At 36.9% G+C, this 22573-nt stretch overlaps 1 protein-coding gene across 4 annotated transcripts in view; it reads right to left on the bottom strand.

Annotated features, from left to right (window-relative positions):
• DIPK1A (divergent protein kinase domain 1A) overlaps window positions 1-22573 on the bottom strand; it is a 117175-nt gene that overhangs the window by 34830 nt on the left and 59772 nt on the right. For 3 of the 4 annotated variants that reach the window (XM_061121363.1, XM_061121365.1, XM_061121364.1), the window contains exon 2: window positions 954-1088. In XM_061121363.1, coding sequence (XP_060977346.1) covers window positions 954-1088 — 135 coding nt within the window. Of the gene's footprint in view, window positions 1-953; window positions 1089-13547; window positions 13567-22573 lie in introns of those variants that run through there. The other variant, XM_061121366.1, reaches the window with a different exon arrangement.

Genomic DNA, 22573 nt, shown 5'->3' with positions numbered 1-22573 from the left:
CTTCTTCCCTGCTAAATGTACACACCTAGCACCACTGGCCTGTTTAAAAGGTAACCATTCAATAATTAGAACTATTAATAAGTTATAATAATTGGGATCTCAATAATATAAAAATATAATTCTTAGGTGAATTCTTAGATGTTTTTAATATTATTTATATAGACGATATTAGCAGAAAACAGGGAGTTAAATTTACTTATCCTCAAACATTTAAAATATAAGTGCTATGGAACCAATATTTACTACTAGAAATCTTATTCTGTTAGAGTGATTTTCCTAAGATATATCCAGTAGGGTAGAAATTAAATAATAAATACACATATATACTTTCTACATATATTTTCAGCATTCGAGAATGACTCCATTTATTCAAAAGATATGTTCCAGAAAGGATGGATGCGAATAACACTTCCATACTATAAATATTTAAAAATCCATCTGATTAGAGTAAACTAAACTTCAAGTGTATTTGAAAAGCAGGAATCCCTCTTTGTAATAAGCATGTTCTCATACTGGTCTGTCTTACTCAGATTTCTGAATACAGAGATTTTCAAAGTGGGGAACAGTCCTACTAATTTGGACATGTCAAAATGGTAAGAAGTTCGACACAACTCAAAATCAAATTAACTTTTACTTTTTGAAAATAATTTTTAGTCTATGTATAAGTAATAAATATAATGTGTTATTAATATAGTTTTTTAATGTGTTATTACACTTAGAATGGATAAACAACAAGGTCCTACCATATAGCACACGGAACTATACCCAGCCTCCTGGGATAAACCATAATGGAAAACTATATATATATATATATATATATATATAAAAATAAAAGAATGTGTATATGTATATAACTGAGTCATGGTGCACAGCAGAGATTGGTACAATTAAATCAACTCTACTTCAACTAGAGAATAGGTTTTTCCATATACTAGAAAATAAAAAATACTTACTATTATTTTCTTACAGTCTTTTCCTCTGCATAGTTCGGTATAGGTAGAGTATTGCACATATATAATCCAGCTTCCAACAAAAACCGCCAACCAGGAAAAGAAAAGATATTTCATTCGCACATATGAGAAGCGAGCCTGTAAGTAAAAGAGCACATAACAATCAATCATTCAGCACCCAGTCAGCACTCACGGTCCTAGAACATGACTTTTCCCCCTTTCTTGGAAGCACTCAATATATATTCTAGGCTTTCATATGGCAATTCTCCTAGAACAATGTGTACTTTCACTGAGTCTAAAAAGCATTGGTCTTAGAAAAGGAAGCTCCTTGGTCTTGCCAAGAAAAAGAGAACAAAATACCCTTTAAAATGTATAATCTTTCAAATACCAGCAGCATCCAAAGCTCCTCATTAAGCACAAGCACGTGCACCACGCTACCCTGGACACCCAGTAAGATCAGGTAAAGAGAGACACAATCCCTTCTTATGACAAGCTTACAGAAGACTGGTTCAAATAAGAATCTTAAAGTTCTTTATGAGTAAGTATAGCAAAAACAATTGTGTTTTAAAGAAATAAAAACAGAGAACTTGGCTACTAATCTAAGTACAGTGAGGTACAACTAGAGTTAAGAAATGAAACTTCACATTCATTCCTATTTCTCTGCTGTATTCACCAATGCTTCATGTTCCTTTTATTCAATCAATCAAATGCTTCACCTAACAGATATTCTGTAAATTTGAGGGAAAAGTTACAACTACTAAAGGAGAAGAAAGATTAAGATATATAAGGAATAAATGACTCCCCACATGCCAGACTGTAAAGCTGTACAATAGGATCCTCTTTGCCTTGCTTTGCAACTTGTGCTCTGGTATCTAATTGCGACTCGGGTCAGTTGGTGGTTTTTCTCCATCAACTACACATCAAACAGTTTCATCTCCGAAACTGTCAGCTGGTCAAGATAATTTGACATTTATGTTTTGAGTCTGGAACTCCAATGGTCTGATTTTATAAATAACTGAATTTAGGACCATGGGGAGAATTGAGCAAAAATAAATTAAAGACATGTAGACAAACAACGAAAAGCTAGTTTTGCTTTTACAACCCCAAGTCAGTTTCTCACACTGGACAACAGTAGGATACTGTGAGAGCTGTGGGCATGCAAAGAAAGCCGAAAGAGATGAAAGAGACATAAGGGCATCTGCAGAGACAATGAGTGCAGAGGAAAAAGGGACTCAGAAATAAATACTGAACTCTTTTGGCTTTATTTGTGGTTTAGATATCGGTCTTTGTGAGGTGAATCCCAGTACCAAAAAGCTTGAGTACAACAAATTCACAGTTAAATGATAGGTCTCTGAGTTTTATTATTAAAATATTTTTTAAATGCCTTAAATGCAAGTTATTTTTGTATAGCTCTAAATGAATCCAATAAAAAGAAAGTCCAGATAGATTTCCAAATTAAATCACATAAATGACCTTGAGTATACACCAAGGGGTTTGTTTGAAAGATATTTAAGATTACCTGGCTCTAATAAGAGGTCTAGTCATCAGACAGAAATTGATATGTACTAGTATTACAAAGCTTAAATATTATTGAGTGACATAATGCCTACAGAACATAAGCACTTTGCTAGGCACACAGAAAATACTCAACAAATGTTAGCAAAATCAATTTGCAAGGCCCTGAACAAAAAGCCAGTAACGTTGTCATTATGATAGGCCACCGCCTTCTTTTTGGGCTTGCCAAAAAGAAAACTGAATCTGAATCTGATTAAGCCTTTAGCTCCAACTACCAGTTTACAGGAAATACAGGAGACAGAGGCATATAAGTAACACTTAAGTAAATGACAGTATTAGGATACAATCAGCAAGCTCTAGGCTGTGGGAAATGCAGCAATACAAATAACCCAGTTCTTAAACAAATAAATTACAAGGGAGAAAAGAGAGAGAAGATGAGAAAACCAAAGATCAAAAAATACTTAAGAAATATTGTATATTAAAAAATCACATTTCGTGGATCTTTTTTGAGTCCTGATTCAAATGAAAAACTGTAAAAAAAAAAAAATGACATTTATGAGACAATTGAAAACTTGAAGGCTGACAGGATATCTGATGCTGTAAAGGCATTATTTTAGTTTTTTAGGCATAATAATGTGATGTTTAAAGAAAAACGACTTAATCTTTTCGAGATAGACACTGAAACATTTATGAATGAAACTGTACCTGGGATTTGCTTCAAAACAATATAGGAAGGGAAAGGTAGGCGGGAAAAGTGTTAAAACAATGCTGGCCATGAGTTGGTAACTGTTCAAGCTGGGTGATGGTTACATGCCTTCTTTTGTACAGGTTTTTCTCTACTGATTTAACATTTTTTTATGTTGTACGATAAGGAATACTTTCATACCAAGATATCCACTTCCCACACATTCATTCAGCAACTATCTATTGTCTACTATGTGCCTGGCGCCACCTTAGGCACTTTCAGAACATTTGCATTTACAGTGACAAACAAATCCTAAATACCAGATAAGTACCCTTAACACAGTTCAGAGGGCTTCTTGGACAACGGCAGCATGGCATGATTTTAGTTGTATAAGTCCAATCTTTTGTGTGTATGTGGCCATTAGATAAAGATTATTTAATAAAAGATGATAAGATAACTGTTAATCATTTGGAAATAGCATATTTAAAAACCTAAAACACATCTTACATCAAAATAAATTCCACAGGAAACTGATACACATGTAAAATATGAAATAATACAATACAAATGCAGGGATTTTTCAAAAATATTTTTTGAGATGCAAAAATTCTAAATACTACATATCTCTAAAAGAAGACATTGACTATGTAAAAACTTTAAAGTTGTGACAAAAATCACTGTAAACAAAGCTGAAAGATAAAATGGGATGTGACAGGAGTTTTCATCATTAGATTAAGAGAGAGCAGCCAGAGGGCTCAGGACAAGAATTGAAGTCAGTAGGAGATTTGTACTCACTCCTATGATGGTGGTAGGGTTGTTGTCACGGCTTTCGTGAAAAAGCAGTTAGCCATATACATCAAAAACTCTAAAAAATTTCATCTAGCAAATTCTACATTTAGGGATGTATCACAAGTGAAGAATTAAGTCTACACTATACACATACCCACACACACATCCCCCCACCCACTCCCATGTAATATATATGACATCTTTTACACCTATTATTATAATAGTGCATTATCAGAGGCAACCAAGTTTCAGCAATCAAGAAGTTACTGAATACAATTATTGAAACCATTTTAGGAAAGCTATTTACAAGCTATTTATGGGCAACAACTTTATACTCCTAGATATCATTAAACTATGTACAATTAGAGACAGCATTGTACAAGAGCAGACAGCAGAATTAAACAGAGCAGACTTAAGGAAACACCAAGCTTCATTATTTTGCCCGTTATTCATTGTGTACAAAGAGGCATGAAAGCAGTTTGAAATCTTTTAGTGGCCATAAAGTTACAATCAACCACTTACGTGAGAAGTTCGATCTTGTAATATTGAGATGGGGTTTTAAAACAAAATTAATCTCAATTCGTTTAGTAAAAAATCAAGGAAGACCTTACACTGTAAAATAACATTTTCTTTTTTCCTTTTTTTTGCCTTGCTCTGCAGCAGGTAGAAGTCACAGAGTGAAGGAAACCACGCAGACATGGTGAGCAGGTTCTCTGCTAGCTCAGAACCTGGTTCTGTCTTACCTTCTCCTTGACACCCACCTCAAGAAGTCTAGTAACGTCAACTACCTTTGGAGTCTCCATCAACAATTTCCATTAGCTATCAAATGCATATCAAGCTTAATAGATGTTGGCAGCAAAGACCTGTCTATTTCTTCCTCCTGCACAGCCAATTTAATGAAATTTGAAGTCATTTTGTTTTTCTCTCAAAGAGCTACATTAAATTTTCTTTCCTCTGGCATATGTTTAAATGGAAAAATACCCTGTAAACTGGCTTGCCCACTGTGTGTTCGTCATGATACAGAATGCCAAAATTTTTGGAGAGGAAGTTGGATTGATGATGTTCCCAGCAGGGCAGTGGGCATCACCTGTTATATATAAATGACAAAAGGAATGAAACACATTTTTATTCTAGTATGTCATTGAAATTACTGTGATTTGAGGGTAACACAAACTAGTATAAAGGCTTTCATGTGTCCTTTAATTTCTGCAGATCCTGTTGCCTCACATTTTAAAATAAAGATTGAAGAAAAACAGCCATAAATGACATCTGTAGCTACTGACTAATTTTATTTCCCTGTGTGGCACTCACTAAAATGTTCCCAGTGGTCTGTTCTATACCAATTACCTAGACAATCTAGACTTTGATGAAAAAATATAGTTACTGTTTATGACCTTTTTATTGATGCTGAACTATCCAAAATACTGCCCAGAAGCAAAATTTGTTCTGCTGATTTGGGGCCTAGCTACTTCCCTGGTGGCTTAGCTGGTAAAGAATCCACCTGCCTGCAATGCGGGAGACCTAGGTTCGATCCCTGGGTTGGGAAGATTCCCTTGAGAAGGGAATGGCTACCCATTCTAGTATTCTGGCCTAGAGAATTCCATGGACTGTATAGTCCATGGGATCACAAAGAGTTGGACACAATTGAGTGACTTTCACTTTCACTTTTCACTAGTGGTACATTGCTTTATTCCAAATTATGCTCCTGAAAGTCATGATAAGAATTTTAGAGAATACACTTACGGCATGATTCTCAACTAGAGTCAGTTTTGCCCCCTGGGGATACCTGGCAGGGTCTAGAACCACAAAGGGTGATTGGAGTCTTGTCTGTTGAGGCCAGAAATGTTACTAAACATCCTTCAATGCACAGGAGGGCTCCCCACATCAAAGACTTATCTGCCTAAACGTCTATAGTGCTAAAGCTGAGAAAACTTGTATTATGGTTACAAAATAAAATGAAAGCAAAGATTATGGGGTTGAAAGAATCAAATTTGTATGACACTATCATTTTATTTTAAATTAGTCTTTAAAGCATAAACTACTACTTAATTAGAAAAATATAACATCTGTCTGGAAATAACAGAAATAATTATTAATGACTAAATGATTGGCAATATCTTATTATAAATAAAGAAAAATCACTGGAGATGGAAAATATATAAATGATGAAACAAACTCTACCAATTCTACTGTAAAGAACAGTGATACTTTCACTTTTTTTTAATATTGTTTGGTTTCACTGTGATAATTTTATTTCATGACAAATCTGAAAACCTATGAACTTATTCAAATAGTTTTACATTAAGTTTTTGAATTAGGATAAAGAGGCAACACATCAAAATTCAGCTACATAAGACTACTTCTATATTACTTACCTATTTTTCACATTCAACATCATTTATTAGGTTGATGCAAACATAACTACAGTTTCGATTCGTTAATTTTTGTTTGCTTTTTCTTCTTAATTAATTTTTTATTGAAGGATAATTGCTTTACAGAGTTTTGTTGATTTTTGTCAAACCTCAACATGAATCAGCCATAGGTATACATATATCCCCTCCCTTTTGAACCTCCCTCCCCTCTCCCTCCCATTCCAGGATGATACTGAGCCCCTGTTTGAGTTTCCTGAGCCATATAGCAAATTCCCGTTGGCCATCTATTTTACACATGGCAATGTAAGTTTCCATATTACTCTTTCCATACATCTCACCCTCTCCTCCCCTCTCCCCATGTCCATAAATCTATTCTCTATGTTTATTTCTCCATTGTTGCCCTGTAAATAAGTTCTTCAGTACCATTCTTCTAGATGCCATATATGTGTTAGAATATAATATTTATCTTTCTCTTTCTGACTCACTTCACCTGTATAATAGGTTCTAGGTTCATCCACCTCATCAGAACTGACTCAAATGTGTTCCTTTTTATGGCTGAGTAATATTCCATTGTGTACATGTACCACAACTTCTTTATCCATTCATCTGTCATTGGACATCTAGGTTGCTTCCATGTTCTAGCTATTGTAAATATTGCTGCAGTGAACAATGGGATAATGTATCTCTTTCAATTTTGATTTCCTCAGGGTATATGCCTAGGAGTGGGATTGCTGGGTCAGGTCATATGGTGGTTTTATTCCTAACTTTTTAAGGACTCTCCATACTGTTTTCCATAGTGGCTGTATCAATTTACTTTACCACCAACAGTGCAAGAGCATTCCCTTTCCTCCACACCCTCTCCAGCATTTATTGTTTGTAGACTTTTTGATGATGGCCATTCTGACCAATATGAGGTGATATCCCATTGTGGTTTTTATTTTCATTTCTCTAACAATGAGCAATGTTGAGCACCTTTTCATATATTTGTTAGCCATTTGTATGTCTTTTTTGGTCTTTTCCCCACTTTTGGATTGGTTGACTGTTTTTCTGGCATTAAGTTGTATGAGCTGCTTGTACATTTTGTAAATTAATCCTTTGTCAGTTGTTTTATTTGCTATTATTTTCTCCCATTCTGAGGGTTGTCTTTTCACCTTGCTTATAGTTTCTTTTGCTGTGCAAAAGCTTTTAAGTTTAATCAGGTCCCACTTGTTTACTTTTGTTTTTATTTCCGTTACACCAGGAGGTGGGTCATAGAGGATCTTGCTTTGATTTATGTCACTAAGTGTTCTGCCTATGTTTTCCTCTAAGAATATTATAGTTTCTGGTCTTAAATGTAGGTCTTTAATCCATTGAGTTTATCTTTGTGTATGGTATTAGGAAGTGTTCTAATTTCATTCCTTTACGTGTAGCTATCCAGTTTTCCCAGCACCATTTATTGAAGAGGCTGTCTTTGCCCCATTGTATATTCTTGCCTCCTTTATAAAAATAAGGTATCCATAGGTGCATTGGTTTATTTCTGGGCTTTCTATCTTGTCCCACTGGTCTTTAGGGCTTCCCTGGTGGCTCAGAGGGTAAAGCGTCTACTTGCAATGAGGGAAACCCGGGTTCGATTCCTGGGTCGGGAAGATCCCCTGGAGAAGGAAATAGCAACCCACTCCAGTACCCTTGCCTGGAAAATCCCATGGATGGAGAAGCCTGGTAGGCTACAGTCCATGGGGTCGCAAAGAGTCGGACATGACTGAGCAACTTCACTTTCTTTCTTTCTTTCTTTCTTTCTTTTCCACTGGTCTTTATATCTGTTTTTGTGCCAGTACCATACTGTCTTGATGACTGGAGCTTTGTGGCATAATCTGAAGTCAGGAAGGTTGATTCCTTCAGTTCCATTCTTCTTTCTCAAGACTGGTTTGGCTATTTGGAGTCTTTTGTATTTCCATATGAATTGTGAAATTTTTTGTTCTAGTTCTGTGAAAAATGCCATTGGTAATTTGATAGGGATTGCATTGAATCTGTAGTTGTGTTTGGTAGTAATTTTCACAATATTGATTCTTCGACCTGTGAATTTTAAATCATCATCAGTTCAGTTCAGTTCAGTTGCTCAGTCGTGTCCGACTCTTTGCGACCCCATGAATTGCAGCACGCCAGGCCTCCCTGTCCATCATCAACTCCCAGAGGTTACTCAAACTCATGTCCATCGAGTTGGTGATGCCATCCAGCCATCTCATCCTCTGTTGTCCCCTTCTCCTCCTGCCCCCAATCCCTCCCAGCATCAGGGTCTTTTCCAATGAGTCAACTCTTCGCATGAGGTGGCCCAAGTATTGGAGTTTCAGCCTCAGCATCAGTCCTTCCAATGAACACCCAGGACTGATCTCCTTTAGGATGGACTGGTTGGATCTCCTTGCAGTCCAAGGGACTCTCAAGAGTCTTCTCCAACACCACAGTTCAAAAGCATCAATTTTTTGGCGCTCAGCTTTCTTTATAGTCCAACTCTCACATCCATACATGACCACTGGAAAAACCATAGCCTTGACTAGATGGACCTTTGTTGGCAACTAGGCTCAAACACATCTTTATTAATCAAAATAGGTACCATTACAATCAACACATTTTTGCCAATGAGAAATAACTTTGCTTATTCCTGTAGCGTAAAAATCTGTGCTTTGGGATTCAGTGAACTCTTGGAAAGCATTTTCTGCATCCTTTTGGTTGTGGAACCATTCTCCCTGCAAAAAGTTATCGAGATGCTTGAAGAAGTGGTAGTCAGTTGGTGAGAGGTCAGGTGAATATGGTGGATGTGGCAAAACTTCCTAGCCTAATTCATTCAACTTCTGAAGCATGGGTTATGTGATGTGTGGTGAGGCATTGTTGTGAAGAAGAATTGGGCCCTTTCTGTTGACCAAAGCTGGCTGCAGGCGTCGCAGTTTTGTGTATCTCACTGATTTGCTGAGCTTACTTCTCAGATGTAATGGTTTCGCTAGGATTCAGAAAGCTGTAATGGATCAAACTGGCAGCAGACCACCAAACAGTGACCATGCCTTTTTATGGTGCAAGTTTGGCCTTGGGAAGTGCTTTTGGGCTTCTTCTCAATCCAACCACTGAGCTGGTTGTCACATAAAATCCACTTTCATCACAATCTGATCGAGAAATGCGTTCGTTGTTGTCATGTGGAATAAGAAGACACTTCAAAATGACTATTTTTTTGATTTTCGGTCAGCTCATGAGGCACACACTTATAGAGCTTTTTCACCTTTCCAATTTACTTCAAATGCTGAATGACTATAGAATGGCCAATGGTGACTTCTTGTGTAGTAGTAAGAGGATCAGCTTCGATGATTGCCCTCAGTTGGTTGTTGTCACCTGCCAATGGCCAGCCACTATGCTCATCTTCAAGGCTTTCGTTGTCTTTGCAAAGCTTCTCGAACCACCACTGCACTGTATATTTGTTAGCAGTTTTTAGGCCCAATGTGTTGTTGGTGTTGTGAGTTGTCTCCAATGCTTCATGACCCATTTTGAACTCAAATGAGAAAATTGCTCAAATTTGCTTTTTGTCTAACATCATGTCCCTAATCTAAAAATAAATATAAAATAAACAGCAAGTAATAAGTCAATAGCAAAAAAAATGTAAAATGAGAAATGTGCATTAAAATTATGTATAACATAACCACATTTGTTTAAGAATGCATTCCAATATCAAAGGCAAATTTACAATGCAAAAAACTGCAATTACTTTTGCACCAACCTAATACAAACATAAAGCACAAAGCCCATCTGCTTTATCCCTAAGTACTCCCCATACAGATGTTCTTAATTGTGAAAAGTAAGGAAGAAAAATCTCTCTCACACTTTAGTTAATATATGAACACTCAGAAAATCTAACAAACTGATAAGGTTATCACTTGTAAAAACTCAAATACAATGATTTCATCATTTCATAGAAAAAGCTGAGATGAGCTTGCTATTTTTTGAGACTGGTTTACAACATTTATATAAGTTTCATGTGTACAATGTATTTTTACTCAAGTTTTTCAATAACCACTTACTCTTAAATAAACTTCAAAAATCTTTTTTTCCCTTTATTGTTATATTAACAATACTGTAGCTAGCTAACTTTTACTGCTAAATATTTAGGAGCAATGTGGCTGGAAAAAACTAAAGTTAAAATTATTGACACATCCTTAAATATAACTGTACCCTTTTTTTTTTTAATGAACTCTAGATGTTTATAATAATACTTGAGCAAGAAAACCATGCTGGCTGTAAAAAATAGAAATATAAAGAAACCATTTAATAAGGTAAATATTATATACCACAACACCTCCAGATCAACTTTGTTTGGAATGGATCCTATACCTTTACTAAAGGTTGTCTCACTGCTTAGTTGGAGGGTTATGGGAAAACCATTAAGAAAATTATCTAAATGTATCTAAACTCTCTTAGTGCTAATGTTCATAAACATCAAGAAACAGTTAGGATGTTTAACCAAAGAAACACACAAAAAAAGAACTTTCCTGTTGTTCCACACAAGGATGATCTTTAGTTTTTATAAGTTAAAAATAGTGAAAAGAAAGGTTCTAAAAATATCTATGCTCCCCAGCTTGTCCTGAGCATGAAAATACTTTTTTATGACAAAACTTTAGAACTGAATTCCTTTTCAAAGGGAATTAGCCTATTGATCAGAGTTTTAGCATTCTTTATCTAAAAGCTGAGTTTTCACTTTTATAGAAAGAACTGTCATTATTCTCTGATCCAAATTCTAAAGGTTTTATTTGCATGAGCATATTCCCTGTTCTGATTTTATTAGAACTCTAGAAATAAAATTCTAACAAGGAGCAGATAATTTTCACATTTTCTGCATGCTGATTCATATTTTTTACAGCTTAGGGGGCTGACAGCATCAAAAAAGCAGAATATTTTTCCTTGGGGAACTAATTGCATGCAGCGATCCTGAAGCCTGTGGCTGATTTCAATAGCAAATTAATATCTCAAAGTGTCAAAGCATGGGGAAATGTTCATGATACGGTAAGAGGAAAAAATCAACTTTCAAAACAGCATATATGATATGTTCCCAATTTTGCTTAAAAAAAAAAAAAGAGAGAGAGAGAAAAGTCACCAACAGACTGTAGAAACTGCAAGGAATAAATCAAAATGTCAAGGGTGGTTATTTCAAAATGTTAAAAGTGGTGGGATTATGAATGATTTTTAGTTTTCTATTATACAGATTTTCTATAATGAATATATATTACATTATAGATATGTATGTAGATGCACATACATAGTTTTTTTTCATATAAGTGCTTTAACATATCTATTTAAAAACATATCTCTAAGATCTAGAAGTCTCCTGAGTGCTTTTTGAAAATTTCTTTTTTAAAACTTGGAAATAAATCCTTCATATAGAATTGTTTAAAATACATCCCTGGTGGTAATGTAGTTAGGAATCTGCCTGCCAATGTAGGGGACATGGATACGACCCCTGGTCTGGGAAGATTCCATATGTCGTGATGCAACTAAGCCTGTGTGCCACAGCTACTGAGCCCACAGGCCTACAGCCTGTGTTCCTCAACAAGGGAAGCCACTGCAGTGAGAAGCTCGTGCACCACAACCTAGAGTAGCCCACCTTCACCGCAACTACAGAAAGCAACAGAGATCCAGTGCAGCTACAGATAAGTTAAAAATACACGAGTGTAACTTAAATTATAATTAGAAAGCAAATACCCATGTAACTACCACTTGGGTTAAGAAACAGTTTCTCTAGTGCCTTCACGGACCTCCATGTGACTTCTTCAATAAAGGGTTAATTAACATGCACCTGACTTCAATGATAATCATATATGTGCTTTCCTATGTAGTTTAACCATTGACCATGTATGCCTAAAATGCAGAATTTGATGTTCATTACTCTTGAACTTTATAGATATAGAAGCATATACCATGTACTGTGACTTGCATTTTTCTCTGATGCATTTTCCCCTTCCCCTCCCGTGTTCATACATTTGTTCCTGTTTTGCAAATAATATCATCTATACCAGTTTTCTAGATTCCACATATGCATTGATATACAATATTTTTCTCTTTCTGACTTACTTCACTGACAGTTTCTAGGTTTATTCCACGTTTCTACCAATGACCCATACAATGGAGTAATATTCCATTGTATATCTGTACTACATCTTTTTTTATAATTAAATTTTATTTATTGATTTATTATTTGTTTTTGGCTGCACTGGGTCTTCGTTGCTGCATTCAGGCTTTCTCTAGTTGGGAACAGGGGCTATCCTCATGCTTCTCGTTGTGGTGCCTCTCTTGTTGCACAGCACAGGCTCTGGGCGCTTGGGATTCAGCAGATGTAGCACACAGGCTTCAGCGATGGCCGCTCCAGGGCGCTAGAGAGCGGGCTCAGTAGCTGTGGCACACAGGCTTGGCTGCTCCGTGGCATGTGGAATCCTCTCCAACCAGGGACCGAACCCATGTCACCTGCATTGGCATGGCAGGCAGACTCTCAACCACTGGATCACCAGGGAAGTCCCTACCATATCTTCTTTATCCATTTCTCTGTTGATGGGCATTTAGGTTGCTTCCCATATTCTGGCTATTGTAAATAGTGCTGCAGTGAACAATGCGGTACATGTATCTTTTTTGATTATGGTTTCCTCTGGCTATATGTCTAGTAATGGGACTGCTGGGTCACATGGTAGTTCTATTTTTAGTTGTTTTTTTTTTTTTTTTTTTTAGTTTTTTAAGGAACCTTCATACTCTTCTTCTTAGTGGCTGTATCAACTTATATTCCCACCAACAGTGCAGGAGGGTTCCTTTTTCTAATCAATATACAGAAATCTCTTGCATTCCTATACACCAAGAACAAACAATCAGAAAGAGAAATTAAGGAAACAATTCCATTTACCACTGCAACAGAAAGAATACAATACCTATGAATAAACCTACCTAAGGAGGCAAAAGACCTGTGTACACAGAAAACTATAAGATACTGATGAAAGAAATCAAACACAACACAAACAGATGGAGAGATATACCATGAATTGGATGAATCAATATTGTGAAAATGATTATACTATCCAAAGTGATCTACAGATTCAATGCAATCCCTATCAAATCACTAACGGCATTTTTCACAGAACTATTACAGAAAATTTTACAATTTGTACAGAAAAACAAAAGACCCCAAAAAGTCAAAGCAATATTGAGAAAGAAAAATGGAGCTGAGGAAATAGGCTATCTTACCTTAAGACTATTTGAGACACAGATGCATAGAACAGTCTTTTGGACTCTGTGGGAGAAGGCAAGGGTGGGATGATTTGAGAGAATAGCATCAAAACATGTATATTATCCTATGTGAAACAGATTGCCAGTCCAGGTTCGATGCATGAGACAGGGTGCTCAGGGCTGGTGCACTGGGATGACCCTGAGGGATGGGATGCGGAGGGAGGTGGGAGGGGGGTTCAGGATGGGGACCACATGTAAACCCATGGCTGATTCATGTCAATGTATGGCAAAAACCACTACAATATTGTAAAGTAATTAGCCTCCAATTAAAATAAATTAATTAATTTTTTTAAAAAAGACTATTCAACAAAGCTACAGTAATCAAGAAAGTGTCGTACTGAATCATGGTAATCCCATAATCCCAAGATCCCTGTCAGTTACTGCTTTAGGGAATTTAGAAAAAAAAAAAGAAAAAGGAAAAAAGAGAGAGAGTATGGTACTGGCACACACACACACACAAAAAAAAACAGAAATGAAGACCAAAGGAACAGGATAGAACACCCAGAGGTAAACCCATACACCTATGGTCACCTAATCTATAACAAAGGAGGCTGTGGTTGGTGCGGGGAAAACTGGACAGCTATGTGTAAAAGAATAAAATTACAACCTAACACCATACACAAAAATAAACTCAAAATGAATTAAAGACCTGAATGTGAGGCCAGACACTATAAAACTCTTGGAGGAAAATAGGCAGAACATTCTCTGACATAAATCACAGCAGGATCTTTTTTGACTCACCTCCTAGAGTAATAAAAATAAACTAATGGGGTCTAATTAAACTTAAAACTTCTGCACAGCAAACAAGATGAAAAGACAACCCTCAGAATGGGAGAAAATATTTGCAAATGAAACAACTGACAAAGGATTAATCTCCAAAATACACAAATGGTTCATGTAGCTCAATATTAAAAAAACATCAATCCAATCAAAAAATGGGCAGAAGACCTAAATAGACATTTCTCCAAAGAAGACATACAGATGGCCAACAAACACATGAAAAGATGCTCAGCATCACTAATTATTAGAGAAATGCAAATCAAAACTATAGTGAGGGGTCACCTCATGTCGGACAGAATGGTCATCATCAAAAAAATCTACAAACAGTAAATTCTGGAGAGGGTGCTGCTGCTTTAGGGACCACAAGCCAGGCACATGTTTAAAAGAGTGTAAGACCAGAAAAACAAAGCAAAGCCATCCCTAAGAAGGCACACAGAAGGCTTTTAATGAACAAATAACCTGCATTTTATGGAGCACATGCAAGGGAGATGCAGTCCCTATTAGCACTCTACATAAAAGGAATATTAGCATTTTCAAGAGCAAAGGAACTCAGTCACGGAGTTCTTCAACATCCCAGTACAGAAGACAGGGGTTAAGAAAGCTAAGTGTTCCCATTTTCTATTGTTATATAATAAACTATCCCCAAACCCAGAGGCTTACAAAAATACTTATGTCTCTCGTGGTTCTGAGTTGATTGGACTGAGCTGGTCAGTCAAGTTTTCCATGAATTCATGATCAGGGCTGAAGACATGTGACAAAGGACTGACTGGGCTGGACACACGTGTGGCTGTTTCAATCCCATGCCCAGTCCCCTGGCTGGAGTAGCTGGAACAGCTGCAAATGGCAAGCTGGCCTCCTTCTGAGCATGGTGCTCAGGGTAGTTAGGCTTCTTACATGATGGCTGGGTTACCCCAGGACAACTGTTCCCAGAGACCAAGGAGGAAGCGGCATCGTTTCTGCCCCACTCTCACGGTTACACAGGGCCAGATCAAATGGACTGTAGGGGGCACTCCATAAGGGCATGCATACCAGGAGGCAGGGCTACTGCAGGGTCATCTTGGGAGATTAGCTGCCATTCCCAGATAGAATCAGCAAAGCAGGGTCTAGGGGTGAAGATAAAAACAAGTAGAAGTCCTAGCCAGAACAGACGATCTTGGCCATTCAGATTTAGGTTTCTTCCTTCTTCCTTAACGGGGCATAACTGGAAATTTCAATTAAAATCCATTCATAGTATCTGTAGTTGTATATATGTTTAAGCTTATTAAATACAGTTTTCATTCCATATCATGAGCTCAGTAACTATCAACAAATCTTTATTTATTTTTGGGGGCCACACCCTGCATCGTGCAGGATCTTAGTTCTGTGACCAGGGATTGAACCTATGGCCCCTGCAATGGAAGTACGGAATCTTAACCACTAGACTGTCAGGGAAGTCTCAACAACTCTTTAGCTTATACACATGAAGTTCCAATTTAAAGAACTGCTTGAAAATGTGTCCAAATAGGATTCATGTTGCCTTAGCAACATTTGGGGACTCAGAATGGGCAAATCAGGTGTTCATTTTCCCTTTTTAGTACTATACTGGGTCTAGAACTTAGTAAACATACAATATCCACAGGCAAATCTTACATGGGAATCCCAGTGGGCACTTAAATTCAGTAAGGATTCACTCACTAAAAATAAAGTTTAGCTACGTTTTACCTAAACTCAAAGGTTAAAAAGAATGGTCCCTTTAAGCTTCAAACTCTGAAGTACATTTTAGGGGTAATTTGATTTGGGATAATTACCTCTAGGTTGTACAATCTGATTAATATAATCTGCAACAGAGTTTAGAATCTTAGTGTACCCAGAGGCTGATTAGAATTAGATGAAACTTGATTACTCTAAAGGGTCTTAAAAAGGAAATTAAAAAAAAAAAAGGAAATTAATGTTAGCTAATATTCTGTGAGACTGATGAACATGATGGCTGGGTTCTGAAACTTCCTTTCCCAGGATTCATCTGTGTGACTTTCAGACACAGTGGCAATTAAACATTGAAACCCAACCTCTCTCTGATGCATGAGAAAAGCAGATGTGTATGTTCAAATACTGAGGTGGTCAGAGCAAGGGTGGGGCAGGTTGCTTACCTCTGAGCAACAACATTTTGCCTTTGTATCACTGAAAGGACTGTGGTTGCTCAGGAACTGTGGTCAGAAAGGAGCTACTGTTTCTTCAACCTGAAAGGCACGTGGGGATTCTGTTCACACTGGTTGGTACCCTACCACATATTTCCAGGAGCCCTGGAGAAGAATAATTTTACTTTAAAAATACAATGGTTGTAAAGTGTCTATCTAGTCCATTCTAATCAGATATCTCTGAAGGTAAACTCACAGTTTGTGAAGCAATTAAAACAGAAGTGACATATAAATGGTAACTAGGACAGTTAGAATAGTCCTCAGTAGACCTGGATTCTATTTTTTTTTTTTTTTCCTCATCAGAGCACTTTCATACCAGGAAACAGTACACACATAGTATAGAAAAAATGGACAACAAAGAATTATGTAATTTCAGCTAAAAGATAAGTCCTGGGATGCAATGTATAGCATTAGTGACCATGGACTGTAGCCCGCCAGATTCCTCTGTCCATGGAATTCTCCAGGCAAGAATAGTGGAGTGAGTAGTCATTCCCTTCTCCAGAGGATCTTCCCAACCCAGGGATTGAACCTAGGTCTCCTGAATTGCAGGCAGATTCTTTACCATCTAAGCCCACCAGGGAAGCTCATAGTTAACAATACTGTATTGTATATTTGAAAGTTGCTAAGAGAGGAGATCTTAAAAGTTCTCATCACAAGAAAAAACTGTAACTATGTGAGGAGATGGATGTTAGCTAATCTATGTGGTGATCACTTTGCAGTATATACACACATCAAGTCATTTTGTTGTACACCTAAAATTAATACATTATATGTTAATTATAACTCAATAAAAAATACTTATGTTGACAAAGTATAATAAACAATCCAGTTTTGGTGTATTTATTTCATAGCTGTTGTATAATATACTTATATAATCTACATTATCTTGTAAGAAAAATAAAATTGGAGTCAAATGATAAATGTCATTTATCACTTTTTTCACTTAACATAATATTAAAACACATTCTCAGGCCATGACATAGTCTTGACATTTAAAAAATATGACATTTAAATGAATGCATAACATTTTACAGTATGGTATGCCATACATTATGGGTATTTAACCTTATTTCTATCATTGAACATTTTATTATTTCCAATACTGTGGTCTATTAATAGTAAAAACATTATTAATGAGAGTCAATATTTACTAGTGTGGCACTGTACCAGGAACTGTTATCTTCATAAAAAGTCTGATCTGGTGTGGTATATTGGCCAGGGGTAAGAAAACTATGGTCCATGAGCCAAATCCTGTCTGCTACCTGGTTTTGCAAGTCATCTTATTGGAACACAGCCAGCCCCTGTGGTGATTTACTATCTAAAGGTGCTTTAATGCTATAAACTGCAGAGTTGAGTGGTTGCAACAGAGACCATCTGACCAGCAGAGCCCCAAATATTTACTATCTGGCTCCTTATAGTTTATCAGCCCTTGAATTGTAAATACTCATTTCTTACCCCCCTCCCCTACTTTCCCTGCCTCATTGATGTTGGCCTTGGCCATGTGACTTGCTTTGGTAAATGTTTATTAGTAGAGGCGACGCAAAGCAAAATGTACAATAAGACTTGCCTCTTTATGCTTCAGGCCTTGCCAAAAGAAGAACAGGTCTTGGCAGTCCACACATTCCAGGAGAGTAAGCGACACCATAGCCCACCTGAACCAAACCCACAGCCTGGAGCCAATCTCAGCCTAGAAAAGTTGAACTCCAGCTGATCTGTTGGATGTACAAGTGAGAAATAAATGCTCATTATGTGTCACTGAGTTTCGGGGGCAATTTGTTATGCAGCATAGCTGTGGCAGCTAACAGATACCGGACACTTCCTTACTCTTAAATCTCCTTGTAAGAACTCTATGAGTGGGCACTATTCTTTGTTTTACAGATGGAGATTAAAGCAAGGCTATATGAGTGGATCACAAAAAAATGTGGGAAATTCTTAAAGAGATAGGAACACCAGACCACCTTACCTGCCTCCTGAGAAATCTGTATGCAGGTTAAGAAGCAAGAGTTAGAACTGGACATGGAACAACAGACTGGTTCCAAATTGGGAAAGGGGTACATCAAGGCTGTATATTGTTACTCTGCTTATTTAACTTATATGCAGAGTACATCATGAGAAATGCTGGGCTGGATGAAGCACAAGCTGGAATCAAGATTGCCAGGAGAAATATCAATAACCTCAGATATGCAGACAACACCATCCTTATGGCAGAAAACGAAGAGGAACTAAAGAGCCTCTTGATGAAAGTGAAAGAGGAGAGTGAAAAAACTGACTTAAAACCCAACATTCAAAAAACGAAGATCATGGCATCTGGTCCCATCACTTCATGGCAAATAGATGGGGAAACAATGGAAACAGTGACAGATTTTACTTTCTTGGGCTCCAAAATCACTGCAGATGGTGATTGCAGCCATGATATTAAAAGATGCTTGCTCTTTGGAAGAAAAGCTATGACCAACCTAGACAACATATTAAAAAGTAGAGACATTACTTTGATGACAAAGACCCATCTAGTCAAAGCTATATTTTCTCCAGTAATTATGTACGGATGTGAGAGTTGGGCCATAAAGAAAGCTGACCACTGAAGAATTGCTGCTTTTGAACTGTGGTGTTGGAGAAGACTCTTGAGAGTCCCCTGAACTGCAAGGAGATCCAACCAGTCCATCCTAAAGGAGATCAGTCCTGAATATTCATTGGAAGGACTGATGCTGAAGCTGAAACTCCAATACTTTGGTCACCTAATGTGAAGAACTGACTCACTGGAAAAGATCCTGATACTGGGAAAGCTTGAAGGCAGGAGGAGAAGGGGACAACAGAGGATGAAATGGTTGGATGGCATCACTGACTCAATGGACATGAGTTTGAGTAAACTCCAGGAGTTATTGATAGACAGGGAGGCCTGGCGTGCTGCAGTCCATGGGGTCGCAAAGAGGCAGATACAACTGAGCAACTGAACTGAACTGAAATGAACTGATACGAGTAGTAAATAGGAGAACAAAGATTTAAATTGAGGAAACTTAGCTTCAGAGTCTGTACTCTCTATTCTGCTGCCTATTGTATTAAATACATAAATACTTGCTTGAGTATTTGATTATTTTTCTCAAGAAAGATTTCAGCAAGAAAATTTCTAGGTTAAAGGATACATGGTTTTAAAAAGTTAATGATATGTATTGTTACACCACTTTCCAAAAAGCTTCAACAATTAACACTCACTGGTTTTTCTTTTTTTTTTTTTTTCACTGGTTTTTCAAATGCACTTTTTTCACCTATTGCAGCATCAAATTCTATAGGCAATCACATTTTTACTTTTATTTACAGTTACAGTTTCAGAACAGTAGCCTTGACTTTTATTAATATGCTCTCTGAATCTTTAGCACTAGCTCTGACTAAAGCTCAGGTATACATAGATCAGTGGGGCACTGAATAGAGCTGGTGAATGATAATCTCAGGATTTATAAAATGCAGAATTTCAGGGATGTATCCAGGAAGTTTATTTCAAAGTTATAATAGGAGGCAAGACAGCTAGTCAAATTTTAAAGTACCCAAGAGGTAGAGATGACCTTGGTCAAATTCAGACATGTTAAGAGTTACTGTGGTTGACTACCTAAGGCCTGATTTAAGTACATTATTCTAAAGAATAATTAGAAGCACAGAAGAATCGAAGATGGGCCTTCAATTTATATGAGCCTGAATAAGGAGAAATGTGGCCTTCCACTGCCCATAGCTGTCTCACAGAGGACAGAGAGGTCACAGAAGCTTTGGAGTGAATATCGCCAACATCGGATGATCCTCTTTTCAGTTCAATAGTAAAATGTTGATAGCTGTAGCAGTTTTAAAATTAAGTATTATTGTAGAATAATACTTAAAAATCTATTTAGAACGATAAGACCTTTTTTTCAAAAATATTACACATTATGCAAACCAGATGGCCATCTCTAATTTTGAAATTTCTCAGACAGGTGTTAATCTAAAACTGCCTTCCCACTTCTCTCCTAAATGCCAAAGAAAGCTAAAAACAAAACAAAACAAAATCTATAGAAAATGCTTCAGAGACAGACGACAGCTATTTTGATCATAGTGATTTTCACACAGAAGAAAAGGAACTGACTTATAAAGAAAATGCACTGGGACAGTTTCCAAATGAAAATGTTTTCGCCTGCACTGTGGATAGTTCTGCACCTACTTGAGGCATGGGTTTGTTTGTATTTTTTTAAGCTAAGAGGAACTAGCACATTTTAATATATTTACAGGAAGTCAGTATAAAGAGATAACCTGAAGACAGTAAGGTGTTGGCAGATTAATAGTACAAAGTTTCTGAGAGGTGAGAAGAGAGGAGACCCAGAACAGAGATGAAGAGACAGCGACTCCACTGTGCCCAAAGGAAAGAAGGAAAGGAGTGTGCACTTGTGTATGTATGTGTGTGTGTGTGACTCCAAGTGGTCAGCTGGGATCGTTTCTATCAGATGACTTATGTCTTCTCTGTCTTTGAGAATAAAGGAAGAGAGAAACCTAAAACAGAGAAATCACTATAACCTAGATTCATTCTTGCAACTAATTTGAACTTATAAAACATTTCAAACATACAGAAAAATTGTCTGTATAGAAAAACAGAAGAGGGGAGAGATTAATTGGGAATTGGGACTGACATGTACACACAACTATACATAAAATAGATAACTAATAAGGACCTACTGTGTAGCACAGGAAACTCTACCCAATACTCTTGTGATGACCTATATGGGAAAAGAATCTAAAAAAGAGCAGACATATGTATAACTGATTCACTTTGCTATTCAGCAGAAACTAACACAACATTGTAAATCAACTATACTCAATAAAAAATTTTTAAAGAGGAAAACAGAGAAAAATGACATAAAAGATATCTCCGTATCTACCACTAAATGTAAACAGATGTCAATAGTTTGCCATATTAATTTAAAACTCTTTTAAGAAGAAATATAATGTTATGACCAAACCTTAACTCTCTCCCCTTATATTCATTATCTTAACTTTCATCCTCAGAGGAAATCATTATCTATCTTTCCCATGTATATTTTTGCATTTTGCTACATGAAGTAACAAGTTATATATAATACATGGTGCTATATGCTTTATACTGTGAAGCACACAAAACTATAATAAAAGCTGCATATCAAAATGAGGTGTCCAAGAAAACACATGTATTAAAAGTCAAAAGGGCCAGGGCTGGCTCTCTGACTTCAATCCCCAGTAAGATGGGGTTATTAGAGAGGGATGATTTGCAAGAGATTTCTTTGAAGAGATGTATTGCTCTCCTATAAATACTCTTGAAAGGAAGGGTAGGGTTGATCCTTCCTTGCCACAAGCCTAGAGGGAGGGGCTTCCACAGGACAACTCGCTAGCTCAAAGCATACACTCAGGAGTTGGACTGGACTCCACTCTAAGCCTGAAGAATTCTCAAATGAATATGTTTTAATTGTTTGAGGAGACAGAGCAGAGGGAGACCCATCAGATTTCAACAAGCAAACTGAGCACCCCCCAAAATTAAAACAGGACGATTTCTTTGCATCTGCTTTTCAACAACCGTCACTTAAAGTGACTACTACAGTTTAGGGGGAAAAGGATAAGGATGGGTCAATTACTTTAGATGGAACTTCATTTACAAAAAATAAGGAATCAATGAGTACATTATTTTCAGAGTTTATAAATCATTCACCCTAGCAGAGCATTCCCTTCATACAGTCTATGAAACTAAAACAGAAGTTTTTGCCTTTTTTATAAAGTAAATCATGAGTGGTTTCAGGCAAGTCAAGTAGTTTAGAGATGGGCAGGACTCCTTCAACATGAATAAGAACCAAAGGCAAGTTCCTTTTTGTTCAAAGCTCTTGTTGATTCAGAGTAAATACATACTCAGTTTAATCAAAAATTTTCAACACGTGGGTGTTCGAAAAATTTTATCAGTAGTTTGCTCTTAAAATTCTCACCTAATCACAACTCCTCCATGCCACAAAGCAACTGAAAGTGTTCTTATTGACTGATCATAAAAATTATAAT

This window comes from Dama dama, chromosome 20, assembly GCF_033118175.1.
Source record: "Dama dama isolate Ldn47 chromosome 20, ASM3311817v1, whole genome shotgun sequence".
In the NCBI taxonomy this organism is placed as follows: Eukaryota; Metazoa; Chordata; class Mammalia; order Artiodactyla; family Cervidae; genus Dama; species Dama dama.
The sequence above is the reverse complement of the archived record's forward strand: the minus strand, read 5'-3'. Positions and strand labels throughout refer to the sequence as shown.